Source organism: Peromyscus eremicus, chromosome 7 (genome assembly GCF_949786415.1).
Source record: "Peromyscus eremicus chromosome 7, PerEre_H2_v1, whole genome shotgun sequence".
NCBI classification, from domain to species: Eukaryota; Metazoa; Chordata; class Mammalia; order Rodentia; family Cricetidae; genus Peromyscus; species Peromyscus eremicus.
In genome coordinates, this window is record NC_081422.1 from 33,714,984 (window position 1) to 33,736,142 (window position 21,159).

General features: G+C 35.2%; 2 protein-coding genes and 1 pseudogene across 2 annotated transcripts; 2 read left to right on the plus strand and 1 right to left on the minus strand.

Moving 5' to 3' along the window:
* Positions 1-4,131: 4,131 nt before the first annotated feature.
* On the minus strand, positions 4,132-12,678 carry LOC131914218 (olfactory receptor 10D1B-like). Its single transcript, XM_059266810.1, is given in 3 exon segments — positions 4,132-4,857; positions 4,859-5,083; positions 12,652-12,678. Coding segments are annotated over 3 exon segments (978 nt in total).
* A 662-nt stretch (positions 12,679-13,340) lies between these two features.
* LOC131914664 (olfactory receptor 8D2-like) lies at positions 13,341-14,247 on the plus strand (annotated as a pseudogene).
* A 4,401-nt stretch (positions 14,248-18,648) lies between these two features.
* LOC131914220 (olfactory receptor 8D1-like) lies at positions 18,649-19,575 on the plus strand. The gene has a single exon (XM_059266812.1). It carries the CDS (start codon positions 18,649-18,651, stop codon positions 19,573-19,575), a length of 927 nt encoding a protein of 308 aa, XP_059122795.1.
* The last annotated feature ends 1,584 nt before the right edge of the window (positions 19,576-21,159 follow it).

Consider the following 21,159-nt stretch of genomic DNA (forward strand, 5'->3'; position numbering starts at 1 on the left):
CTGTTCAATGTAAATAGAAGCATCTTTCATTGGTGTTGAGAATAGTTTTTGCTTAAGGGTATAAACATAAGTACTTAGAAAGAAATTTGTTATTATCTCTCTTTAGATAGTCATTATTAGTAATTTCCTCTCACAGAAATGATCTACAGACCATCAATGGAATCTGAGAGTTGGAGAGTCACGATCTTCAATTTTTGCAAGCACTGTGTCAATCAGAAACCAACACATAGTTCCAATAACAAGGACACAGATATTTCTGAAAGTAAGTAGAAGATAGAAATCAGTAGACACAAATGTGAAAAGGAGATCAGTAGGGGAAAGGAGAGTAGACACAAGAAAGAGGGAGATGAGAGAGGCTAGAGTTAAAAACAATCAAAATGCAAAATGCATGAAACACATGTATGGAACTGTCAAAATACAAATTTGATTTTTCAAAAAGAAAACGTGCAACGTGAGATGTACTGAACTGCTCACTAATATGGAAGTTTCAGAAACATGGAACTGGATCCTAGGTCCATCCATTAATCCTTTGAGAGGACAAGACAAATGCAGAAGAAAATCAAGAGAAACATAGGGAAAAAACAGTAGCCGAAGAGATTGTCAGTTTCAGTCTGCAAGTTCTGCTCAATGTGTTTTAACACTTCCTTTCTATTGGGAGTATGCAAGATCACTTGATTTTCACTTGCCTCCTGACTGTCATGAGTCAATATCTCCTTATACAAAGACAAAATAAAGGAACTGTATCCTTACCCCATCATGATTTATTATTAAATATAAATTGTTCAATTAGCTGTGATATAAGAAATCCCTTGGGAGTGTAACAATTAGGAAAGAAGGAAAATAGTTATCTTTAATACCAGAGAATGTAATAGCTTCCTCCAAAATCTCTAAGGAGTCAGTGATCAAGCTAAGTCAAGACTTCAGTAAAGTATTGAGAATAAAAATAACATTTAGAATTCAGTGAAAAATAGATCTAGCTACAGGACATAAACCCTGCCATAAGGTAATGAGGTGATAAAACATATGTGCGTGCACTGAGCAAAAGGAGTGAAGATCTCATCTGAGACTGTCAAATGCTCCCAAAGTTCAAGAAGTAGACTTGAGTAAGTGAAAACTTAACACTTGAAATTGAATAGTCAACCCATAAAGATACTGTTTTCACACTAAATTTACAAATTTGACAAAACACTAACAAAATTCCCATAATTTTTTATGGTTCTAGCTGATTCTTTTTTACTTAGTGAAACCTCATCATACTCAAACTCATCTAGGGGAGGGTGAAGTATGTGAAACCGAACATATGTATGAAGGACAAAGATTACTTTTGACACACTTCTAAATTAAGAACTATTGCTACAGTGAAAATAACAAATAGTTGATTATGTTTCATGACTCTTCTTTTGACCTATGCCCATAGACAACAGCTGATTTTCATATTGTCATAGTGGACTGGTGATTTGCATTTTTATAATTTAATGTAAATAGAAACTTTATTTATATGTTCTTAGCTTTAATTTATTCAAAATAATCATTTAAATATTTATCTATAAATCCATTTTTATTGTTTAGAATACTATTGTATGGATTTAACAAAATCTATTCACTTATTTATTGGTGATCACTCAGGGTCTTTTAGTATATTATAAATAAAGTTGTAATCAGTTCCATACTATTATGATCATATATATTATTTAATTAGAACAGATACCTAGTTGAAATATTTGTATATTATGTTAAGGGAGCTCTTAACCATCCCTCAAAGTGCAACTCTGCTTCTGAATGAGGTAAATTTTAAACTTTGAACAGTTATGGATAAAAGTTACAGTTGATCCATTTTAAAGCCCAAACTTGATAACATATTTTATTTAATTTTTTTTAGTTCTAATGTAGTCATATTTTGTGTCTTTAAATTTGCTTTCCTCTTTGTTAAAGATACAAAATGTGTTTTTATGTGCTTATTGTTTATTTATTTTATTCTATCAGTTCTGTTGCTATAGATAAGAATGATTAATGCTACAACATAAAGGGGTTCTCTCACAGGACCCCACACATCTCTGCTGAAATATTCAATATTGGTATGGTTTGTTATTAATAAGGTCAATCAAGATTTATTCTCCTTCATTATGAATAAATATACTATCAATAACAATGATGACTCTGTTATGTTAAAAAATACTTGTTATTATTTAGATAAGAAAATTTTCAGTAATTCTTGTTTTTACAAAAGTTTTGAAGAATATAGGAGCTGCAGAAATCAGCAAATGTGGGATCTAGGTTAGAGACTTGATATATTACAAAGCCTTCATATAAATTTTTAAGAAAAAATATAAGAAACATTAAAATGAATATTTTAAGGAAATTATTATTATACCCGTCACTGAGGGAAATATAATGCTCAAAAACTGTGACAGGAAAAGTAAAATGAATGCCTTCTTCTACTTACTATATACATTATGTTCTTTGTACATGGTACAAATTCAAGCCATTTTATTTAGCACTTACATGAAGCAACTAGGACAAGATGGCCTTAGACCAGGCCTTACTATCTCTAGGATCCACAGAGTGCCAGTACTGGTTCCCTAACAATTTGCTAATTAGTGTTTTGTTTCTTTCTGTCACTATCGTATCCAATGCCAAGCACTCCATAGATGTTTATGTGTTCAATAAACAGAAAACATTGTTTCTATCATATTCTTTTTTTTTTATAAATGCTTTTTGGAAATACTATTTTAATTTTTTGATAATATGTTATACTTACATCACTCCCCCCATCCCTTCCCTCTCTCCAAACCCTCCTAAGTACCCTTTCTTGCTCTCTTTCTAAATCATACCATCTACTTTTTATTAATTGTTCTTATATAGAGCTAGTAAGACATGAATCCTGGAGAATAACTTACAATTTCCACTTTACTACACCAACAAAATATTTAACTACATTATACTTTTCCTTATATACATACTTAATAATGTTTTTTAAAGATGAAAGCTATCAGTATGATTTTAAAAATAATGGACTAGAGAGATGGCTCAGAACCCAGAATCTGCTTCTGGCATCTCTCAAATTCTTGTAACTCTGGCACCAAAAATTATCTTCTGGACTACAAAAGCACCTACAAATACACATATACTCTTTCATGGTTACAGACATTCACACACACACACACACACACACACACACACACACACATACACACACACACACACACACACACAAAGTAAATAGATGACAGATAGATAAATAGATAGATAGACAGACAGACAGACAGATAGATAGATGACAGATAGATAGAGATAGATAGATGATAGATTAAATAAATAAATAAATAAATAAATAAATAAATAAATAAATAAATAAATACAAGGATTCTACATGTCTATCATTGATGGCAACAGGAGGAAAGGAAAGTTGCAGGAAGACACAAAGATCACTCATTTCTAAGCAAAGCATATGAATGACAAATCAGCTGCAGCTTGGACTTTCTATGGGCCTTTAGGTGTGCTGAGGATTCCAAACCAAAATTCAAATTTTCTAGAAATGGAAAACAAAGATTCTGTCGTGTCCTTACATAGTCTCCCTGTCTACTATGCCTACGTTCTCTTTCACCACTCCTGGTGTAAAACAAATACAAATGCTTTATAGGTGGCTGAGCATATCAGTACTCTGTTTCATCCATAAACATGACTAGGTAAGATCCAGGAGTAGGTTTTGGATACATGACTTAGTTACGTGTCAGAAATCACAAATGCATGGCAAAGCCATGTGATTAAAATTTTCTCATTTATGGCAAGCAAGTAAAACATTGTAATGAGAGCTCATTTATTGAAGATAATTAGGGAGATAGAAAATCATGTGTTAATGAGGAAGCAATAAAATGAAGAAGTAAAAGAAAACAAATTGTGTAGATAAGAGCATAAATCAAGCAAAGGACAAAAATTAAGACATTTTGACAACTGAAAAGAGATGGTCCTTGACGATGAAATAATTTATTAGTTCACCTTGAGTAATTTGCGCCCAATCCCCAAGTCTTCAAGGCAGTGGTGATGTCTATGTTACCCTTGAACAGAAAGGACAAGCTTTTGAAGAAGATATAGTATCATTAAAGTACTATTAAAGATCTAAGCATTTCTCTGTCATTTCTTAGACAGAATTGGCACTTGCTGTAGTACTTTCTTCAGAGAACATTTTACTTCTTTATTTCTCAGGCTATAGATCAAAGGATTCAGCATGGGTGTGACCAGGTTATTCAAGACCTGCACAGCTGCATTAAGCCAGGGATTGGGGGTAGGCTGGAGGTATATGAGGACCACGGGCATAAAGGCAAGGAGGATGGCAGTAAGATGGGCACTGCAGGTGGAGAAAGCTCTATGCCTCCCCTCAGAAGATTGGATTTGCAGAATGGAGAAGAGGATACAGCTGTAGGAGGTGAGGATGAGGAGGAAGCAGCTGAGGGGCATCAGTCCCACACTGATGAGCCCCACCATCTCCAGGGTTGATGTATCTGCGCAAGCCAGTTTTAGCATAGCAGGAATGTCACAGAAGTAATAGTCCACCTCATTGGGACCACAGTAGGGCAGCTGGAAAGTGAGAGTGGTCAGAAAGGTAGCCTGAATGCAGGCAAAAAATGAAGTCCCTGTTGCCAGGATGGCACACACTCTGTGATTCATGATTGTTGAGTACCTTAGAGGATGGCATATGGCCACAAAGCGGTCATAGGCCATCACTGTGTACAGAAAACATTCAGTACAACCCAGGAAATGGTAGAAGAAGAGTTGGCACACACAGCCTGCATAGGAGATTACTTGGGTGTTTCCTGAGAGGTAGAACAGCATCTTGGGAGAGCTAACTGAAGGGAAAAAATATGTCACACATGGACAGCTGGCACAGGAAGAAGTACATGGGTGTGTGAAGCCTAGTAGAAGATACAATTGCAAGGAGTATGAGCAGGTTTCCCACCAGGGTGAAGATGTAGAAAGATAAAAACAGGACAAAGAGTATGGTCTCCAGACCCTCTGTGTGCGGGATGCCAAGCAGGACAAAGTGAGTCACTATAGAGAGATTCATTATGGTTTCAAAAATGCATGACTTCAAAGCAGAACACAGATCTCCAAGACACAAATATTGAAATCAGACCACAGAGTTTTATCATACATATATTGGTTTCATTTTTAACAATAACCCTTATATTATGGAGCAGAACTACATGGAGAAAAAAATCCATGAAGAGTATAATTGAGGACTTAAGTTTTTGTTGAGTTTGACTTAGTCACTACAAACTTGGTTTGCCAAAGATTACAATTAAGATGTTAGGTAGAACACAATTCATTTTCTTAGGTACTTTGCTAAGTAACAGGAAGCAGCTATGGAGAAGGAGATACACTCCTGAAGAACACCCCATTTATAAGAGAGATTCAACTTTTTCCTTCCTCTTTGTTCTTCTGATTTAGCGTAGTGAGTTAAAGTTACTGGACTGAGACTTCGTGGGAGGAGCTTCTTACAAAACTAGAAGACAAGTGGGAAAAACAGTTTTCTCATGGGCAGAGCACACTGACTGGTTACCTAATACTAAATGATCAGCCTTGAAAACAAACTTGCTAAGGAGGCTTACATATAACAACAAATAATGAAAAAAAGAGGTTATTAGTTTGAAAGATAACAAAGAAAGGTATATGAGAGGAATTGGGGGAGGAAAAGAAAGAGAGGGATGATATAATTATATTATAATCTCAAAAATAAATAAAGGAAAATAAATTATAGGATTATGGCATGACTATTAATGATAATCAAACTGAAATATACAATGTTAGCCACATTTTCACTGTGGAACCTGATGCAATGTATCTTTGTCTATAGAAAATGTTGGATAATTAGTTTTTTTTTCCCCCTGTTGGTCTTCCTCCCAGTAATTCCTTTCTGTTCTCTCCTGCCTTCCTATCTCTTCCCACTTCTTTCCAGTTGTGCCCCCAACAACTCTTAGGAGATTTGGAAAGATGTATGAACAACATGAGAAACAAAACTTTCAGAAAAACTTTTTGGACAGAGGAATTTTACATTGACTTGTCTACTTTCTCAACTCTTTCTGCATCTCTCTGTATATTTCTTTGTGTCTCTCTCTGCATCTCTCTCTGTGCCTCTCTGTGTCTCTCTGTGCCTGTTTCTGTCTCAGTCTCTCTGTCTGTCTCTGTCTCTATCTGTCTCTGTCTCTCTGTCTCTCTCTGTCTCTGTCTCTGTCTCTCTCTGTCTCTCTCTGTGTGTGTGTGTGTGTGTGTGTGTGTGTGTGTGTGTGTGTAACAAAGTCAGGACTTGTTACCGGGTATTATATGTGCAGAACGAAAGTAAAGATTATCACAGAGCTGTGGAGAACTCAAACCACTTGTTCAACCTTCAGTGAAACTCTTGGAGATAAAGAATATATCACTGTAAAAGTTTTAGAGCTAATTCTAGAAGCATTGCCTATAAAGAGAAACAGGAGGAACCACTTGTCTGATGCTGTTTAGGTTGACACAAGAAAGCTAACACAAGTCAGTACTGTCTAGAAAATTTCAATACATTCTAAGATCTAAATAACATAGGAAATGTATTGAATGCAACCTAGAAAGCAAGTAAGAATATGCAATCACTTTTCAAGAAAATATAATCAGGAGATATAAATTCTGATATTATACAGATATTATCTTTGATAATAAAACATTTGATATTAAATTATTATTTTGATAATAAAACATCTACTATAACATTTCATAAGGTATGGATAGGTAGATTTGAAGTCTACAGCCTACCTAACTCAATAGAGATATCCAAAGTATAAAAATCAAGTAAACAAAAATTTGGCATTGAAAATTAACAAATGCTTAGCAAACAGATTATACACACACACATACACACATCTATATCTATATCTATATCTATATCTATATCTATATCTATATCTATATCTATATCTATATCTATATATATTAGTAGTCTTAGCTATTGCAGCAAAGGATAAAAAAGAGGCAAGAGGATATGCTTCAGAACTAAACAATTTCCATATTTATATGTGTCTCAACGATTCCAGAAAAAGAAAAGCCTCTAGAACTAAATCATACAATTAGAATAATAAGATCAGAATATATCAAAACAATACCCCCAAAACCCTGTACTGCTGCATATATACAAACAAAGAAAGATATCCAGTTATAATAGAAGCAACATACATACTTTAAGACAGTGGTGCTCAATCTGTGATCACAACCCTTTTGGGACTTATATATCAGATATCCTATATCTGAGATACACTATGACCTGAGGAACTATATTAAAAGGTTGAAGTGTTAGAAAGTTTGAGTACCACTTCTTTAAGATATATAGATTGGCCAGCCAGATGGTTCATGGGATAAAGGCACTTGCTCCCTAGACTGAAGACATGGATTCAATCCACAGGATCCAAATACCAGATGGAGAAAATCTACTCCTCTTGTTGTCCTCTAATGTCCACATGCATACAGCATGTATGCTACTACATACATAGACATATATACACATACACAGGCACACACAGATGCAGAGACAAAATAAATAAAAATTTACATAAGCCCTTCATTCAACTTGCTTTGAATAAAAAAGGCTAACCAAATGTATACATTCTCAAGTACATTTTAAACAAAAATTTGCAAAAAACAGTCAGAAAAGACACCTATACTTGGAGGAAAATTGTACTTTCATGGAATTACTCTATTCAAACTACAATCAATACAATCTTAACTTCAACCATATTAGAATTTTTAATGATAATAAAAATTAATTCGCTACCTTACACAAAAACAGAATGATCCTAATAGAGAGAAAAAATTTTATTCTAATTAAAAATACAATAAATTATTTCCCCTTTTCATATACAAAACAAAGTTGTAAAGCTCAAACTACCAGATTTCATGTATTTACTACTTATTTATTTAGTCTTCTCTCATACATTACATCCTGACTGCAGTTTCCCCTCCCTTTGTTCCTCCCAGTTCTCTCCCCAACTACCTCCTCTATCATCAGATCCACTCCTCCTCCATTTCATTTCAGGAAATATTAGGCCTTTGAGGAACAACAATCAAACACAACATAACAAGTTACAAAAAGACTAGGCATAAACCCTAGTATAAACTCATATAGAGGCTGGAAGAAGCAACAAGGAAGGAGGAAAAGGGTTCCAAGAACAAGAAAAAGAGTCAGAGACATCCCCATTCCCACTGTTAGGAAGTCCACAAGGACAACATACTACACAATCATAATTAACAGATTTAAGTACTTACTTTAGCATTGTATTATTGAGGTCATGTGCACCGAAGACCGTAGGGGCATAACTCAGCAGAACCAAATAGAGAATTCAGATAACTCTCATAAGCATGGTTAATTTATTTTTGGCAAACTGTAAAAAAAAAAAGTAGCCCCAAAATAATCTTTGCAATATTAATTGAAAAATAATTGAGCAATTATACAGAAAATAAAAATGAAAACTCAATTTTCCTTGATCATCTGTAACAACTTATACAAAACTATACTTACATACATCATGGTTTAAATGCATTTTAAAAATATACAATTCTTCTAGAAAATAACAGAAGCATTTTATTATAATCTTAGTTTCAGACAATTCACAATTGCAATCCATGATTTTCTTTCAAATAAAACAAGCTAAACCACCTAAAAATTAAAAATTTTTTATATTGAGGTCATGAAAGAGGACAAAAGAATACAGATCAACAAAGATCAGTAGGGGACTGAAGAGAGAAACCAAACAAAAAAAAATGCAATGGGAAATTCCTGGTAGCTTACTGACATCATAGTAGTTCATTAGATGACAAATGAGTAAAATTAAAATTAAGTCACTAGGCAGTAATAATTGTAAGAGTGTTAATGTACTGATAATAAATAAAGGGAATAAATTAATAATACGATACATGTTGCCATCAAGATATTCTAGGTATTGAGTATTTATAAATTACATTAATTTTGGAAACTTAATTCTATAATTGATTATAATTAAAAGTTAAAATATTAAAAATCTTGTATACTTCCTTACAAAGAAGAAAATGTTAGTTCACACACAGAAAATATTTACAAATTGTGTATCCAATGAGAAATAGTATACATACAAGTTATTTAAATGCAAACATAAAAAGCCAGAAGATTGCTCTAGCTAAGAAAAACAAGGAACTGATTTGAAGACTGTTTTAATCAAAACTGTTAAATAAATACAAATAAGTTATAAGAATATATTGAACATCGTCAGTCAAAAAATGCAAGTTAAATCACAATGGGATGCTATTGTGCACTTATAATTTTAAGGTTAAATACAAAATGATAAAACCAAATGCCACAGAATATAGATTACCACTTTTACCCGCTTATGAGAAAAGATGTTTTATTCTTATGTAAAAACATGTTTTGAAGAAAGTGCTTCTGTGAGATTCTTAATTAAAACCATTTTTCAGAAAAATAAAACATTTTCAAACAACTAAGTAATTGGAAGATTCTTACTTTTAGAAAAAAGAAAAAAAAATAGAAACAATTTTTCTGCAGAATCAAGTTGGATTTCTTCCAGTGCTGAGGATTCGACCCAGTATGTAAGCTTGCTAGGTCAGTGCCCTATCACTGAACTGTATCCCAGGCCCTGGGTTTTTTGAGATAATGTCTTACCAGCTCAGGCTCACCCTGAACTTCCTATGATGTTCTCGCTAATGACGTCCAACCCAGTTCCTGCAAAGACACTGAAACTGGAGATACTTGTCACTTTATACTGCATGAGACTCTCTGCAATATTATAAATGTTACCCAAGTCATAGTCTTTGGTACTTAGAAAAGTTCAGGGTCTTTCAGCCTCGGAATTGAGCTTTGGTGTTTATAGAGCAATGTTCATGGCATGGGCATGTTATCAAGTCTTGAACACCTTCACTGCTACCTAGATCAATGTTTTTAGATGCCCTTGAGGATTTTTCATGATTTAGTCATTGGTATCCCTGAGGGACTAATTAGATGTAAGTTTGCTACATTCTTCATTAAATTTAAACAATACAGGTTTGGAAATAGAAATAAAAAAAATTTTTCAGTGTGCCGGCCTGCCAGATAGACTAATCTAAGACTGGAAGGTACTTGACAACATCTACTGCCTGTCTCACATGTTAAAGTCTTGCCTTGGGCAACACTCCAACACTCTCACTTCAATTCTATAAACATTTCTCAAGATTCTGTAACTATCTAAAAGGCACATTGCAATTTAAAACATAATTTAATGAATAGGACAGCAGTATTCAATCACCCTACATGTCCTTAAAGTAAGACACTTTAAAAAGAATGTTGAAACAATATATTCAAAGGAAAATTATAAATCAGTAATGTTGATATAAACTCTTTGATGTAGATATGATTTAATGCAAAGATCAATATTGATTGAGCATTTGTAAGGTACTGTACTATTTTCTTAAATTCAATGATTATTTTCTCAGTTAATTAAAAACACCTCATTGAGTAGGAGAGGAAAATAAAACACCGATACTTAATAACTCAGTCACACAGTTGGTGACAGATCTAGGCCAGGTCTGATTCCAGAACCAAGGCCTCTCATCCTTCTGTCCTGATACCTGTTATTATTGACTGATATGAGACTGACTTGAAGTCTGATACCTGAAATAGGAAGCAGTTGTCCCCTCTTATAACAGGACTGACCCTAACTGGGACAGTTTTTTATTGTTGTTGTTTTTCCAAAGGCCAGGTTGCTAAGACCTCTGTTCCATATTACTCCACCAGCCTATGTTGACTCATGTCTGGCTTCAATCTGACCTTCAGGAAGTACATTCAGCCTGGTAGCCAATCAGGGTCCTACCCCGTCACAGCTAGTAAAGAAAATTTATGAATTTTAAAAAGCAGGAGGAATATAGGAAGGATTTGAAGTGAGAAAGGGAAAGCAGAAATGCAATAATTAAAATATAATAACAATAATTAAATAAAAGAAAAATAATACAAATACCTGTAATACAAAAAGTGATTTTACAGAACTTAATTTGGGAAATTCTAATTCCCTAGATATTTGTGTAGTAGTATTGTATTCCCCGAAATGTGCACGCTAATAAATTTATCTGGGGTCAGAGAACAGAACAGCCACAATATTAAACATAGAGGATAGGCAATGGTAGCACATGCCTTTAATCCTAGCATTCCAGAGGCAGAGATCTACCTGGATCTCTGTGTGTTCAAGGATACAGCCAGGCATGGTGGCACACACCTTTAATCCCAGAAAGTGAGCCTTTAATCCTAGGGAGTGATGGCAGAAAGCAGAAAGGTATATAAGGCATGAAAATCAGAAACTAGAAGCTTTTAGCTGGTTAAGCTTTCAGGCTTTGGAGAAGCAGTTCAGCTGAGATTCATTCTGGATGAGGACTCAGAGGTTTCCAGTCTGAGGAAACAGGGTCAGCTGAGGAAGTGGCGAGATGAGGTAGCTGTGGTTTGTTCTGCTTCTCTGATCTTTCAGCATTCACCCCAATACCTGGCTCCAGGTTTGTTTTATTAATAAGACCTTCTAAGATTCATGCTACATATTTGGATCTTACTCTGCTAAATTTTGGATAGTGATACTTCTTGCTCTTTAGGTACTTATGATAATTAGAGCATCCTATTGTCCGATATGTAGAAAATATTCACCAAATGTTACTTGTTAGAGTTATAATTTTGTGTGCAAATGATGTACCCATTTGTACCTATTAAGATAGACCCAGCTCTTCACATAACATAACCCTTCAATATTGTGTGATATCAATATTTTCTTATTTATCTTGTGAACTGGAATTTATCTTGATTCTATGAAACTATGTACACAAGAAATCATGTGTGAAATAAAAGTAACTCTTAATAATTTCAGATTATTTTTATTTATTAGCTTGTTTTTGACAAAATTAAGAAAATATAAAAATAAAATATTACAGTGGGTTAAAATAGTGTTGACAATGCCAATTGTGGGCTAGGAGTAGCCAGACATCAGAGAGATTTCATGTGCATTGGGAAACTGCTCCCCTGCTTTAGAAAATAACCTCACGACTTACTCTAAATTTAAAGAGATATTCACACTGTAATCGAACAGTCTGTAGCAGAAATTTTATCCAAGAGGAATATTACCAATTTCCTGTAGGGAGATGTGTACAAAAATGTGCACAGTTGCTTTATTTAGAACATCTTGAGTCTCTCTGAATCTACATGTTCAACAGGCTCGAACTGTTGTCATGCATGTTTTCAAACATTTATTATTGCATTTTGATTTAGTGTGTGTGTGTGTGTGTGTATGTGTGTGTGTGTGTTTCTGTGTCTGTGTGTCTGTGTTCATATAATAGTGTCCCTATTGCAGTCAGAGTACAACTTGAGGGAGTCATTTCTTTCCTTCTACCTCATTAATCCTGTGTCTTGAACTATAGTCCTCAGCTTCAGTGACAAGTGTCTTAACTTGATCACCAATTCTCCAACTACCCTGTTGCACAACATGTGATGCCCCATTTTAGCCTCTGGCCAGGCATGCACAAAACACACATACATACATGCAGGCAAAACACCCATAAGCATAAAACTAAAAATAAATAAAATAATAACAAATATATAAAACATAAAACATTCACAATAATGCTGTATACTGAGGTTACAAATCTAGAATAAAGTCTGAGAGGCATACAATTTCATCACGTATGATAATTATACAAATACAATAATTAGGTCTGAGTTTTTGCTTATTCTTAACTTGAAGTACTTACAGCACTAAGTCTATGAACAAAGCAACTTGAAGAACAGTCAATAAGGGGGAGAATAATTAGGCTATGCAATGTTAATTCAGTCTTTGTCTATAATTTTAAAACTCATGAGGCCTCTATGCTATACAAAGAATCACAGGCAATGAAGTCATGTGGAAAGCAGGAGAAATAGTTTTACCTATGGAAGAGCACAAAGATTCCTATCCAATACCAAAAATCATCCCTGAAAATATACATCTGAGCAACGTAATACAGACTGAGCAGGTCTGAATAATGACTATACATATATAAACGTATTCATATACACCTGTGACAATAATGACAAGGTGGTTATAAGTTTGAAATAGATCAAGGAGAATACTAAGGAAGTGTTTTCAGGGAGGAAAGGGAAATGATATCCTTATAATTTTATAAAATAAAATAATTTAGAAAAGATCTTTGAAGTGCAAAAGTATGAAGAAAATGAGGCTACCAGAGGTGTAATCCATCAAAAGAGAATCAGGGAAATGAGAATGAGAGTGATTATCAACACTTTCTCTCTCTTCTTCTAATAGATGGTATTTTATATAAAAAAAAAGACTACTATGAGCCACTCTTCAGTGACTGACTTCATCCTTGAAGGGCTAATGACATGAACAGAGCTTCAGCTCCTATTGTTTCTCTTGTTTCTTGTAATATCCGTGATCACAGTTATGGGAAACTTGGGCATGATACTTTTGATCACCATCAGTTCTTAACTTTATTCTCCAATGTATTTTTTCACAATCATTTATTCTTCATTGACCTCTCCTACACCTCTGCCATTATTCTTAAGATGTTAGTCCGTTTTATATTGTGAAGAACATCTCCATTTTGAAGTTCATAACTCAGCTTTACTTCTTCCTCACTTTTGTCAAGCAAGAAGGCTTCCTAATAAAAGCCATGGTCCATGAAGTCTACATTACCATCTGGAGTCCACTGCTTTACAATATTGCCATGTCCCAAAGAGTCTGTTCCATAGTGATGGTTTTGGTAAACTCACTGAGTTTGCTTGGGGATACTGTCCATACCACACGCATGACAATGTTGTCCTTCTGTGGGTCATATATTGTCAGCCATTATTTTTGTGATGCTCTGTCTTTGTTGGCTCTGTCTTGCTCCATCACCCATATCAATGAGATACTGCTATTTATTATTGGTGGAATTAATACCCTAGTGCCAACAAAGGCTATCATCATGTCTTATGCATTTATCCTAACTAGTATTCTTGCATCAGATCCAGTGGAGAATGTTCCAAAGCCTTTGGCACCTGTAGCTCCCATATTATGGCTGTGGGAATTTTCTTTGGGTCTATTAACATTCATGTATTCCAAACCACCTTCCAGTAATAATATGGAAGAAGAGAAAGCGTCCTCTGTGTTCTATACCACAGTGATCCCAATGCTGAATCCCCTAATATACAGCCTGAGGAACAAGGATGTAAAGAATGCACCAAAAAGGCAATTGGGGTAAGGCAGTCATCATAAAATTGAGAGAAAAAAATGAAAGCTAAGAAGTTATCATTGTTTCTTTTTATTTTTTTTCCTCCAGAGAAAATTAGTCTTCATTACTTGAGAAATGGTTATTTTATGTTTGACAATGTCTGAGATATTTTTGTAGATTATCAAACAAGATAATTTACTGATGAATAGGGTAATCATTGTAAATGTAGCAAAGGAATAGAAACTGATGGAAGAGGAAGGGTTTAAACACACTGAAATATTTTGATTATAATACAAATACTGCTCTCACTTGCCATACAGTAGAAATAGCATAGCTATGTTTGAAGAAAGGTCTTCCTGAGTATTGGACACATGAACTCACTCATACACATACTTGTCCCTTTATGGTCACAAGATAGAGACTGGAGTGATGCACACATACACACCAAGGCATTCCAGGTGCTTCAAGAACCTCAGAACTATTTGTATAGTTCTTCTTTTGGAATGTCTAGGAGGAGTGAGTTGCAATTTCACCATCAGTTTGGGTAGGTTAAATCTAATTTTAAACATGTCTCTAGAATTGTAGCTTAACAAGTTCCTGTAAATTTAAGCCACTACATTTAAGGAAATCATTACAACAACTTTAAAATCAGAGTTCAAGGTAGCATCCTAATGTAAGCTGTGAGTGGGCTAAAAGAGCCAAAGTGTTTGAAGAAAGATCACTGAATAGACACGATAAAGCCATGGAAACGTGAAATTGGAAAAAAAAAAGTCATGATGCCCTCAAATTGAAAACTCACTGTATACCTATAGGTTTTAAATTGAGAAAAACTGAAATTATCCACTGAAATTCATCCTTCATTTACAATGATGAATACTTATAATTCATGCTGCTTGTTTGCCATCTGTTGTCTTTCAGCCTTATAATGCTTCACCTGAGGATGTAGCAGTTTGTCAACCTCATCAAATTGTTTTTAAGATAAAAAAGTACATGTAAAGAGTGGCTAAATTTAATCTGTTTTCTTATAAATAAAAAGATATTTAAGACTGAATAATTCTATAAGTTAACTGAGAAAAAGCTACATCAATAAATGTCTCTTTACACTGAATAGAACACTGCATTAGGAAAGCATTCTGGAAGTGGAAGAGGAAGCAGAAAGGGCAGAAGAGCCAAAGGGGATGAGAACTCCAAGAAAATGAGGCCCTCTGTATCAACAGGATCAACTCCCATATGAACTCATAGAGACAGAAACAGTACGTTCTGTGCCTGTAGGAGTCTGTAACAGGTGGTATCCTAGAGCTGAAAGGAGAAATGGACACATGCCCTGTTCCTAACCCAGAAGCTGTCTCGACTTATAAATGAAAATTTGGTTTTCTCAAAGGGAGTCTCACTGGGGAAGTAAACTACCCTGCCCAGCAATGGAAAACCAGAAAAAAAAATGGCACTCACTGGCACCTCTGGGGTCCTTTTCTCATAATGTAGTGTTAGGGCTTTTTTAATATTTATTTTTATACATACATATATAATATGTTATACTATAAAATGTACATATGTATTTTTAATATATACATAAACACACATATATAAGGAGAGAGAGGGAGAGAAAGAGAGACAGAGACAGAGAGAGAGAGAATTTTTCTTTTTTTACCCTACAGTTTATTTGCAGATATATTATGGCTTCCAGTTTAGTGTTTTTATAGGATTCTTGAGCATGCACATGAGTGAGTCTCTGCATCTATATCTGTTTCTTGCATCTTTTTTGGACTCTTTTCCTTCGTTTTGTTTATTTTGTCTTATTCTCATGTTTTTCTATCTTATTTTATTTTATTATTATTCCTTAGAAGCCTGTTTGTTTACTAATAAGAGACAGAAAGAGTCCAAATGGGAGAGGAGATGGGAAGAACTGTGAGGAGTTGAGGAAAGGGAAACGCTAATCAGGATACATTGGATGGGAAAATATTTTTTCATTAACTGTAAAAAAAATGAATCAAAGCACTAAGGCTGATGCGACCCAAACACCTGGATACTGAATCATGAGAATTGCATATTTGAGTCCTTGGACTACCCCAAAATTCTACCCCCAAAACAAACAACAACATCAAAAGCTATGACTTAAGGAGGTAAGAGAGGAATTTTGTGTCTAATGGCGGAGTAACAAATCTCTGATATATTTCTGAAGAAGAACCTTCAAACGTACAGTGGCTTGGGCTTTGACTGAGGGATAGCATGTATATGTCTGACCCAGCATCGACTGGCTAAGAACTTGTTTAGTTCCTCCTAATAGATATAGTGCCTCCCTTAAGACCACTCAAATAAAGTATAAATAGTTTCTTGTATGTTTGTTTGCTTTTCTTTTTTGTTTTTAGTTACTCAAAGCTAAACAAAAGAAATTCATTTCTGTATAAAAAAAAATCAATAAAATCTTAGACAAGAACCAGCAATTGATATCTGATTTAATTTTGCATTTTATAGATAACTTGTTAATACATAACAAGGACTTTCTTTCTAACTGTCAGTATTACTCTTGGGACAAATGGTAACAGGAGGCCAAGAAGCATTCTTGCAGGTTGTTCTTAAATATTGGGGACTCTAGGGAATTTATATACCTATGAGTGTTTTGTATCCCTAATAAATCTAAAGTCTCAGGAGCATCACATAAAAGCTCCCTATCACACTATGTTCATGATTACTGGTCCTGGGAAGATAGAGGTGATATGCTTTAGAACACTGGTAGTTTGTCAGCCATTGACACTAATGTATGTAAGAAAGCAGGGGACATTAATTTGAATATCACAAAATTTATCTGTTACGTGAAAAAGAAACCAAGTAATTTTTAAGAACCTTGCTTTCTCTGCAAGACCTAGGTGAGTGCCCAGTTTCATTTATGACAAGTTTTATAACTCAGAAAGGAACAGCTGGCATAACAACCATGTTCACTCACACAGAGTGGTTGTTTCAGCATTCTTTCCAGTAGATGATGTCTTCCTGTCTCTTTTACTGTCATCCTTTCTTGATATTTTTTATGGCTGGGACACACAATCTGAGGAAATGATTTAACCAAATTTAAGTCCAAATTTAACCAGTCATGGTACAGAGAACCTCACAGGAATTTTCATGACTCTGAATCATTTGATTCCCTAAAGAACTTCAATCGGATGTATTTATTACTGACTCTGTATCTTGCACACTAACCTGTACATATCTGCAAGAGAAAGAAATCGAAGGTAAATCCAACCTTAAATATACCATCCCTTGGTAAATATAAATTGCTGCTTATTTGTTTATGGTGAAGGAGGCATCTCAGACAATGAGGAGAGAGATCATTAATCATCCACCCCAAATAGTCCTTCTTTGTTTCTTTCTGACCTCCTTGGTGGCAGCCCCAGCAGTTGAAAGGTCCTGAGAGGATGTAACATGTCATTGAGGGAAGAAGTGAATCAGGCATGGTGGTTGGAAGATTCTTGCAGCCTGACTGAGTAGCAGCCAGAGTGTTTCTTTATATATAGAGAATTCAGTAAGCAGGGGTAGATTAATGTTGCTCCAAAACATAAACAATATCATTTTTGTTTTTGGAATAGTGTTTTACTTCCTCTTGCATATCTTTTAGTCATCATTGATAAACCATGACAGAACAGGGTTACCTTTTACAAACATTTTACCTCAAGTTTAATCATTATTGATAAACAGTAATCTTTTATAACCATTTTTACTAATTAATCCCATAACCCAATTTTTAAAAATTTAAATGCATATGACATCCTGTTCTCAGGCTAGTAGCTTTTGTGGCTTCAAGGACGCTAGACTAAAACAAAATCCCCAAGCCAGCTCAGGGTTATTACCATGTCCCAAACAGTGTATTATTAACTCTTATTGGTCAGAGTACCCAAGAAGAATCCTCAGGTCAAAGCTGCTTCAGCTAGTGTTCAATTTCTGTAACGTTTACATTTTATATCTTTATATAATTTGTTTATATGTCTAATCCTGGAATTCAATTGTTCTTTGGTAATATGACATCACAGTACCTCTGCATGAGCTAACTTTCCTAAGAAAGGGAAGTCCTGACATCTCATTCTTTTATCATCTTTCTATGTAATTATTTGCCTATCAATATAAGTCTCTATGTAAGGCAGAGGTAACTTTAGGGGCTCCGCCTTACTGGGTCTTTGTCAAGCAGCTGTGCTGGCTTTACAACTTTTGCTGATGCCATCATATATGCCTGTGAAAGTTAGAGGAAATAATTAGTGGCCCATGGTCCATGCATGAATAGAATGCATTGGCAATTTTCTAATCTCTCTTTGAAGTTTTGGTTACATTTGAAAAAGGAGTAAAGTCTTCTGCGTGTCATTTTTAGTTGCATATGAAATTTGGCATGTTCATGCTGGTATGATAGTAAACTTTTTTTTTTTGGACTTCCACAGAAATCTTCAAAGGATGGGTAATAGAAATCATTCTACAGCAGCTGTGTTTGTGTTGGTGGGATTAACACAGCAGCCAGAGCTCCTGCTGCCTCTTTTCCTCCTGTTCCTGGGAATCTATGTGGTAACAGTCATGGGGAACCTGGGCATGATCCTGCTCATCACAGTCAGCCCACTGCTGCACACTCCCATGTATTATTTCCTCTGCAGCTTATCCTTCGTTGATCTCTGCTATTCCACTGTCATTACACCCAAAATGCTGGTGAACTTTCTTGGGAAGAAAAATTTGATCTTTTACTCTGAATGCATGGCCCAGCTCTTTTTCTTTGTGATCCTTGTGGTGGCTGAGGGTTACCTCCTGACTGCCATGGCATATGATCGTTATGTGGCCATCTGCAAACCATTGCTGTATAATGTGATCATGTCTTCTAGACTCTGCTCACTGTTAGTTCTGATTGCCTTCATCCTAGGCCTTTTGTCCGCCATTGCACATACAAGTGCTATGATGAAACTGAACTTTTGCAAAACCCACATCATAAGCCATTACTTCTGTGATGTTCTCCCCCTCCTCAACCTCTCCTGCTCTAACACACATCTCAATGAGCTTCTCCTATTTATCATTGGAGGAATCAACACCTTGGTGCCCACCCTAGCTGTGGCCATCTCCTATGTCTTCATCTTTAACAACATCCTTCGCATCAGGTCATCAGAGGGCCGGTCCAAAGCCTTTGGAACCTGCAGCTCTCACTTCATGGCTGTGGGAATCTTCTTTGGGTCTATCACCTTTATGTACTTCAAGCCTTCTTCAAGTACCTCTCTAGAGCAAGAGAAGGTTTCTTCTGTATTTTATACCACAGTGATCCCTGTACTGAACCCATTAATATATAGTTTGAGGAACAAAGATGTGAAGAAAGCCTTGGGCAGATTCTTGGTGAGGAGATAAGTCTTACATTTGGCAAAGGATAGATGGGAGAAGAGAATTGTTCTAATGAAAGTATGTTATTTCTATTCATTTTTATTTCTCTCATAATATATAATGTATCTGAGTTTGTCATTATGGGATTTATCTCAGAGCATCCTGTATACCAGTTAAGCTCTATGCCATACATCTGTATGCAGTATCTATATATAGTTTTGAAAATGCTTTACCATATATTGTTGTTTCAATTTTTTCAATAAAATAGAAGATGATTTTGTGAGGTAGGTATTAGTGCTTTTACAGGAAAACTGATCATTTTTTTTCATATAAATGAAATGATAATTTATTTGTTTCTAACATCAGTCTCCTCTTTGAATGTTCAGTAGTTGCTTATTGAAACCTTTCTCTGTTCTTAATTCAACAGTAAGGGGTGTGGACCCATGAACCCTTCCACTATCCATGAATAACTGTGAATGGGTCTCTCTTGTCTAGGCTCAGTAGGAGCAGTCATGGGTTCTTTTAGTTCATGAGTACAATGATTGTGTTATACAGGATATACTTTGACTACCTTTCTTCCTATCTTATACTGCTTACATTCCTTTTGTCCCTCATCTGAAATGTTTCTTGAGCCTTAGGGGGTGTAGTAGTACAAATGACTTGTTTAGGCTTCATATCTTATCTATCACTTATTCTCATCATCCCAGGCAGCTTTGAGTCTCTATTAACCACTGTTCAGTGTAAATGGAAAGTTCTCTCATTAGTATTAAGAGGAGGGTTTTTTTGCCTAAAGGTATAAACATATTTAGAATGCAGTTTGGAATTATGTCTATTTAGATAATCATTAGTCATAAATTTCCTTATAGAACTCATGATGGGATCTGGGAGTTAGGGAGTCACTGTCTTCATTTGAATCACCACTGTGCCCACCAGACTCCAATGCAGAGTTCTAATTCCATGGACACAGATGTTCCTGGTCATAAACAAGGGATAGAAATCAATACACTCGCCAGGCGGTGGTGGCACACGCCTTTAATCCCAGCACTCGGGGGGCAGAGCCAGGCGGATCTCTGTGAGTTCGAGGCCAGCCTGGTCTCCAAAGTAAATTCCAGGAAAGGCGCAAAGCTACACAAAGAAACCCTGTCTCGAAAAACCAAAAAAAAAAAAAAAAAAGAAAAAGAAAAAGAAATCAATACACTCAAATGTAAAAGGTGGATTAGCATGGGAAAGGGAGTAGACATGAGAAGGGGGGAGAAGAAAGAGGCTAGAGTTAAGAACAATCAAAATGTAAAATGCATGGTACACATGTACAGAACTGTCAAAGTATAAATTTTATTTTTCAAAAGAAAACCAGTATGAGAGGTACTGGACTGCTCACTAGTATGGAAGATTCAGAAACATGGATTGGATTCAGGTCCATCCATTAATCCTTGACAGGACAAGACAAATGTACAAGATAATCAAGAGAAATTGAAAAAAAACAGCAGTAGAAAAGATTGGCATATTCAGTTTGCAGTTATGTTCAATATATTTTAACATTTTTCTATTCAGAGTATGTGAGATCACGTGATTTCCATTTGTCTTCTGATTACCGTGAGTCAATATAAAGGA

Bases quoted from the DNA above. Each gene is read 5' to 3' on its own strand.
- LOC131914220 (XM_059266812.1), top strand. From the start codon at position 18,649: ATGGGTAATAGAAATCATTCTACAGCAGCTGTGTTTGTGTTGGTGGGA.